The following is an 8,412-nucleotide window of genomic DNA, read 5'->3' as shown; positions in this document are numbered from 1 at the left end:
AAAAAAAGTTTTGGTAGGTAAGTATGAGGATCGAACCCGAACCCTTGAGGCAAAGTTGGAAATGAAAGTGTGAAAAAAAGATGTACGACATTAACCACTGGGTCACGGAGACATACAAGAGAAATATGTTTGAATTTCTTTATTTAACTATTGACAGGTGGCAGCAATAAAAGTTAACTCTGCTGCTTCTATTTGACCTAATTATTGAGGTCAAATAGAAGTCATGCAGTTAACTTGGGTTTGTTTACCCAACTTTGACTGTTTTTTTTCCCCAAGATGTTGGGGAGGGGGCCCCATTGTCCAGATTGAATAGCAATTGTCTGATTGATCAAAGCTGATTGCTTCTGGACGTTTCCCGGCGCGATGCCGAGAACTGTGTTAGCCTTTGAATTAATTTCGCTTTTTATATGAAAAAGCCGAATCAACACGTGAGAAGCCAAAATAGCAATAATTTTGTAAAAGTCGATGTAAATAAATCTGGACGCGACGTACTTTCCTAAATCCTAGATATTATTATCTAGGGCGTATATAAATACTTGTAAGCGATCGTTACACCCCCCCCCCCCGGAGTGTGTGCGAGAAAAGCCTTTGCGAGACATACACGAAATGGTCACACACATTTTGCATTTTATATATATATAGATGATCTCTCAAATCACATTCTAAGTTCATTTGGCAACATATATGCAGATGAAACTACCATCTATGGCAACATGTCAAAAGCCAGTAACGACCAAGTCTCTCTCTTTCAACCTTGAGCATATAGAGTAAAAATTAATTTTAATTAATTAATTAATTTTAATTTTTAATTATTTAAATATTTAAAATTATTTAAATATTATAAAATAATTTAATTAATTAATTTTAATTTTTAAAAGTTAATTTTAATGCATCCAAAACCAAGCTTCTATCTTTTCATCACCAATGCTCCGATTCCCAATTGACCACAATTGATATGAATGGCTCTTGTCTCAAAGAAGCAGCTTGCTTCGATAAGCTTCTGGGACTGACTTTCATCCCGGACCTGAAATGGAAAATTTACATCAAATCTATTGCTAAAGTTGCTGGAAAAATGGCTGTGTCACTCTACCACTTCAGAAGGTACCTCACTCCTGACGCATTCTCAAGCTGTATAAGAGCTAAATACACCCTAAAATGAAGTACTCTTGCCACATGTGAGGAGTAATTGCTTTAAGCACTTTATCCTGTCTTGACAGAGTTCAAAACCGGCTTCAACATCTAGTAGGCAATGCCCTTTTCTCCTACCTGCAAGCGCTTTCTCACAAAAGAGACATTGTGAGCCTCTCTCTGCTCTACCATTACTCTCATGGTAAGTGCTCCACTGAGCTTCAGTTTATGATCCTCCCCTCTACCAAACTTTCACAAAAGCACTCGTCTACCTACAACCACTACTAACAATTTCCCCTCCCTACATGAGATGCTATTTGTGCCTACATCTAAACATAAAGCTTCTTTCCTTGAACTGCCTGCCTGTGGAACTCTGTTTTACTGGCCTGCTTTACAAATTGATTACAACATGGTCATCTTTGAGTTCAATGTAAACAACTTCTTGCTGTCCGACGGGACAGTTTTAGTAAAGTTTTATATTTTAAACAAGCTTATATTTCCTTAAATCATCAAATTCTACCCAATTTCTATGAAAAACGATCACAATGCTGTTGTCTCAGTGACCACCTCATTAATCCTTATCTTTGAACGTCTTTCGGGCTTTGATGAGTGGTGACTTCCTTGTACAAAAAAAATATAAGCTTGTTTAAAATATAAAACTTTACTAAAACTAATTTAATCTTTATTATAGAATACAAAAAGGCTACATTTTTAGAATAAGATTTTTATATATTAGTAAGATTTGATTACAAGATTTTCAGATTTCAGTGGCATATCACTCAATCTTGTTCATACTTCATACATACACACCACACACAGCGAAATCAGTTCATATCAAGATTTTCTTCCTGGGAATTTCAGTTTCATGATTCACATTGTTTTCTTGATTTGCCCACTTGTTCTGTTATAAAGTTTGTCTCCTAAAAAAGAAAACAAAAAGTTATTAATTCAGTTGTTATATATAATGTATCAGTAATACAAACAATCTAACATGTAAAGTTATCTTCTGTTTCAGAAGTTTTCAGATGAGAATTGATTTTATTTTATTTAGCAGGGCTCTATGGACAAATTTATCTTTAGTTGTCCTTTGGCAACTCAATATTTTCGTTTACTAGCCAAATAGAAAAGTTACTAGCCAAACCCACATGATTTTTTTAGAATATGACATCTTTGTTCTGTGACGATTATGTACATCATAAAGATTTTTCTGTTTTTTTTTTATTATGTGTAATTCTAAATATACAACAAATTTTATGTTGATACTTGAAAGTATAAATATTATAATTTCTTCAGATATTTTTTTAAACAGCCTTTGTTTAAAAAAAAAAAAAAGAGTATATCGTTCTATTAAACTTTTATTGCTTAAATAATTTAGCTTTGTTCGTTTTATTAATAAAAACAAAAAAGGTTGAAAAGATATTTTTCACTCAGTAGTGAGCTTTGAAAGATTGTCAGTGAAAGAAATACAATCCCCAAAAGATAAGCGTTTCATTATTTCTAGTCGCCACTTTGAAAAATCACTCACAATGTAAAGCCCTGTTCAGACTACTGTTCTCATCTTGGTTATTTTTACATGAGATCAGTTTTGGCTAACATAAATCCCAACCTTCTGCATCTTGTATATGAAGATCTTTACAGTGATCAGGTCTTGTAGCTATATTAGTGGTTAGTGTATCCTTAATTTTGTTGAGTATCTCTTATCAATACGACCATATTACTCAGAAAGCAGCATAGTAACTAAAGAGTGACCCCAGACTCTTCAAAAATCCTAAATCAAGCCTACACTACCAGATATAGTTTAATATTGATTCAACAAATGAAAATTACTTGATGTAGAATTAATTCAATAAGATTTAAACCCATGCGCCACCTCTACTTCTTAATTAAGCATATAACACCTCAGATGCTACATTTTCCGCAGATGATTTGATTAAGACTAGTTTTAGATTCATCTGAGAAATCCCCACACCATATAAAACATTAATAAATAAACAAAAAATAAATCTTCCTTTTTTGTTTTGTTTCTGTTTTTTTTTTTTATCCAATTTGATAATTAATTAACAACAATGTAAAATACGGATAGCATATAATAAAATTAATCAGGCAAAGTTAATTATGCGCTTTTTTTTTTTCATTTTGGTTCTTGTGGTGCGCTTCCTAAATATAGAATTACTGCACAGATTTGTACCTTATATTCTGTTTTATATTCTTTTGTTAAATATTTACCGATTAATGTGTTTCTGTAATGGATGGAGTAAGATCAAGAAATTTCTATCATTACTAACCTGCAGAGCAAAAGTTATCAGGCATGTGTATGCAGGATGATGATGTATGGCAGTGAAACCTGGCCAGTGAGGATTGAGGATATGTGTTGCATGGAGAGAAATGATAAGAGAATGATACAGTTAATGATGAGCCTTAAAGACAGGCTTATATCTAATGAGCTTGTAGCAGACTAACTTGCAACAAGCAGGAGTTAATTCTTGCGGCTCGAGATTTGAAATCCATCTTCTCCCTGGCTTGTCCAATCACAAGCCAGCTCTGAATCACGTGACCGAGTACATAAAAGGCGAAATCAGCAACTATTCCTCCTCTTTCTCCCTCGTTTTCACTGGCAGCAGACATTCGCCTGGGCCTTTGGCCCCAGGCTAACATGAGTACAACAAGTCAACATGGCGATCTTCAAACTACCACTTATTTCCACACACGGTACCCACACAAACTTTCTTCATCATGCTACAGAACTGGTCTTGTCAATACATCAACACACACACACTACAACATGCAAACCACATTGAACACTTTTCTCTCTCTTTCAATCTATCTAATCTACGTCCCCACGCCAGAAACTCTTTTCACAACTACTATAAATACAAGCGCGCACAAACACTGAATTCTCCTACTAACCTGATTCTCTCTTGTACACGCTACTAACAAAGATGGCAAATAAAGTTGCTTTTAAATGTTAAAATGTGACTTCCTTTCGTTGTCTTCATTATTAACTAAAAGCTTGGAGGAAGATTAAATCTGGATAGTATAGGGAGATGTGTGGAGGTCATTAAAAGAACAGATGAGAGTTCTTGGATTAATAGATGTAGAAGAGTTGAGGTAGCAGATTCATTTCACAGAAGGTGGTCAAGGAAAACATAGAAGGGAATGGTAAAAATTTACTTCAGAGAAAGAAGGCTATATCAAGATCTATCCTGTCATTTTGAATTTAGTTTCTAAAAGCCATCCAACATATGCCAGCATGTAAAACAGATAGTAAACCAAATATGATAATGATGGATGAATGCTCCAAAGAGAGCACTCAGCACCTGCAGCCTTGTGCCAGACAAGTCCAAGTGAAAATGAAAGATAAAATATGAGATTAATCTTTAAAACAGGAGACGGACTTGACAAAACACAGAGTACATAGATGAATAGTGATTGGGTTTTTAAAAGATGAAGTCATCACATTCGAACACATGCACAGAATTTTTTTTTTTTAATGCGATCAGCCTCTTTTCTCTAAATCATAAAACAGAACAGATGCAGCATAATGAAATTATAATTCTTTCATTCTAGAATGGAAAAGAATAACTGTTATTTAAAAGAGCTCAAAATGAATGACAAAACGCACTGATTTAACATCAAAGGATGATCTCAATGGATGGCAGAAGTTAAGTTCATGACACCAGTTCTACTGAAGAGTATCATGGTCAGTGAGATTTCACATTCATCAGACATGTGAGACAATCGCTTGTTCAAGCCCATGTGTAAGTAGAACGAGACACGAATTAACTTAGCATAATTATGGCTTAATGTCTCTCTTTCTCTCTCAGCCATATAATTATATCTTTCTCTGATTACCTGTAATTGATTTCTACATTTCTTTTTCATGAGGAAAAAAACCCTTTATTTTGAAGAAGACTTATGCCTTGTAATTGACTGAAGGTAAAGATAGTGCACATAGGGTCCTTACAACAAGCATGTATACAGGTATTGTACACACGTGACACCCAAACACAAGCAGCAAAAGTTGATCTCTAAGATGTTGCCTTAGCTCAGCCACGGACAAATGAGAATAGACTTAAGGGCACATCAAAAATATATCAGTTTATTTGCAAACAATTGAGTCTGAGGGATTCTTTTAATCTCTGTTTACAGAAAACTAGTATTCAACAGTTGTAAAAAGAAGAAAGAAAAGACAATGACAACGCCCATTTCGTCAGTTCCAGTATCTTCAAATTAGTCAAACACCGACTTCGTTGTTGTTAGACTAAAGTATAGTTCTGTTTATTCCTCGAAGGTTCATACTCCCAGGCTTTAGTTTATTGCTATTTGCCTCAGACTCCACTATCGTTTTCTCAAATATTTAATTTTATGTTTTTCTTCAAATTGGTCATCTCATTAAAGCATTTAAATAAAGACAAAATGTCGATGAACTTGTTACAGATTGAACCATAAACCAAATAAGTACCCTTATTTGATTAAGTTCATGCACTCTTTCACTACTTTGACCTCTATCACATTGCAAACATCCTTATTAAATACCTATATACAGAACTCTGTTTTCTTTTATAAACTAACTTATATTTTTGCTTTAACTTGTATAATTGCCATTGCATTGATATTGATTGTAACCAAACATCCTCCTTCCACTTTAACATGCAAAACGCCAATTTATCAAAACGCAAATTTCTCATTATGTACGATAGTTCATATTATGAATAATTCTGGTTATGCCATAACATTGCCAAATTCCAAAAATTAAACATGTCAGACGCTATTGCCATCATTATTGATGGTACTAGAAAATAAGTTTAAAAATAGAAATAATTAAAAATGAAATCAGTCGATGGAAAATTAAGATGTCGTAATACTTCACTTTTAGAAATTATGATTAATAATAATAATAATAATAATAATAATAATAATAATAATAATAACATTGAGAGAAAAAGAAGGATTGAGAATGAATTATATTTAAAAAGTAACCATGCTATATTAAAGTCTTATTATTTATATTTAAAATGTCGAATATAAGCCAAAACAATAACAACAGCATATATAATAACTTTAAACATGGTCGAAGCATATACCTAATCAACAAAATAAGAATCATTTTACATTACAAACTAATATTGTTTATATATGTGATGAAATGCACATAAAATATGCCAAAAAGTGGTTGGAATCAAAGATACAAAATTATTAAATTAATCAATTAATTAAAATTATTTATTAAAAAATATAGAAGTGACAGCAAAAAACTGAAAAACGAAATTTATATTATGAATCTTCATCATCATCAATAACAATTTTATCGTCAGGTGCACGACGTTTTCTAGCAGCCTACAATATCTATCTTCTAGCTTGGCAGACATACAGATTCAAATCAGTTCAAATCCTACTCAGATCCATATGCCTTTCAATCATTCAAACTACTGTTCTCATTTTGAGTGCCATTTTCACAATGTTTCAGACTGTGGTGTAACGAATAAAGTACTTGGCAAAATTCTGTTGTAAGTGACACTCTTCTGGAGGTTGAGAGAGCAATACTAAGAATACAATTGCGAATTACTTAGGACTTCTACCTGTTCTGGATTGATGCAATGAAAGCATGTTACACTGTGGATTAAATCAAGTGTTCCATTTGAAATTCTGTGTTTGATAAGACAAACTCTGTGGTCTAACCTACCGTGCTTGCTAGAATCTGGTCTTCCACTATCGGCCAATTCTGTCTTTTAAAAAAGGGATGACAAGTGAAATTATTAGTGGCCTGGCAAGGTCACAGGGGAGACAAATAAGCAAAAAACAAAACCTCTAAGCAAAATTCATCCCAAAGCAGCAAAACTAAAGTTGGCTTGCCAGGACACTATATATACAAATGTAGACAGATTTTGGCATATTTTATTGGTTTGAAAATATAGGTTCTTTTTTACCAATTGTCATAAAATTTTAACCATAGAATATTATATAATCTTCCAAAGGCCTACAAATTTTTATGTACTTTTGTCCCATAGAACAAAAGATATGAGCATTTCAATATTCAATTTGGCTAAGAGTACACACACACACACACACACACACACACACACACACAGTGGTACCAAAAAGAAAGTCTGCACTTATTTTTTTCAATAACTGCAAATTTAAGCTAAATTGAATGTAACTGTTTAAACAACCTATACCTCATTTGATTCGTCTTTTATTCCTCTATAATTTTACCTGTTCATGTTTAACTTTTAATTGAAGTATCCTAGTGTTCAGATCAATTTAAAAAATTAACTTCAAATCGAGAAGGCAAAGAGAAACGCTACACAATGAAAATTGTTATTTAAATGTAACTTTAGAACATTAATGCAACACAAATACCACAAGAACACAATGAACTAATTAATATTTAGTAGCATAGCCCTTCTGCAATTTGACAGTCGGCAATCTTTTGGGTATTCCTTGAATTAGTCTGTCGTAATACTCCAGTGAAAGAGCATCCCACTTCTCCTAAATTTTTGTTCAAAGTCCTTCCAGATCTGAAATTTTATCCTTGCATAGCTGTTGCTGGAGATAGTCCCATATGTTTTGATAGGATTGAGGTCTAGAGATTGTGCGGGCCAATTCAAACACTGAATATCAGAAATTCCAGCCAAAGTAGGGTAGAAAATGCTCACTCAAAATATTAATGTACTTGGTCAAATTAATTCGACTTTACAAGAGAATTATAGCCTCTGGACCATTGGCACTAATAATACCTCACACCAAAACTGAACATCCACCATCTCATAGCATTGAAACTGTGCACCTAGGATTAAATTCTTCCCCCTTTTTTCGACGGACATATTGCCTACCATTACTGCCTAGCCTATTGAACTTGCTTTCGTTGCTAAAAATCACTTTTGACCAATATGAAGAGTCATGATCTTCATTACATCTGAAAGTCCAGACAGAGCTTTCTGTTCTTTACAGAAATCATTGGCTTGCATCTTGCAACACAGCCTCGCAAATTGAATTCTTTAAATCTGTTCTTAACTGCTGAAAGAGAACACTTTTTAACAAAATCAGACTGTTGTTGGATTTGGGAAGCCGTTTAAAATCTGTTTCTGAGGTGAAAGATCTTGACAGCATTGTCTTCTCTGTAAGAACTAACTCTAGGATGACCAGATTTAGGGGCATCATGAACATTGCTGGTGTTTTGATGCTTTTGCACAGTCGTTTGTACTGTTTTCTCATCATATTTCAATCTCCTGCAACCAATTAAATGTAGCTGTGTGTGCATGTATATATATATATATATATATA

General features: G+C 33.5%; 1 protein-coding gene across 1 annotated transcript in view; it reads right to left on the bottom strand.

Annotated features, from left to right (window-relative positions):
- Positions 1–1,836: 1,836 nt before the first annotated feature.
- Positions 1,837–8,412, bottom strand: part of LOC145297907 (protein MIS12 homolog) — a 293,967-nt gene continuing 287,391 nt past the window's right edge. Inside the window, exon 8 of the mRNA XM_080144242.1 lies at positions 1,837–2,048. Within this exon, the coding sequence (XP_080000368.1) occupies positions 1,992–2,048 (57 nt within the window). The 3' untranslated portion in view covers positions 1,837–1,991. The remainder of the gene's footprint in view (positions 2,049–8,412) is intronic.

This window comes from Euprymna scolopes, chromosome 18 (assembly GCF_053919585.1).
Source record: "Euprymna scolopes isolate OS-2025 chromosome 18, ASM5391958v1, whole genome shotgun sequence".
Lineage (NCBI taxonomy): Eukaryota > Metazoa > Mollusca > Cephalopoda > Sepiida > Sepiolidae > Euprymna > Euprymna scolopes.
This window is presented reverse-complemented; position numbering and strand designations above follow the sequence as displayed.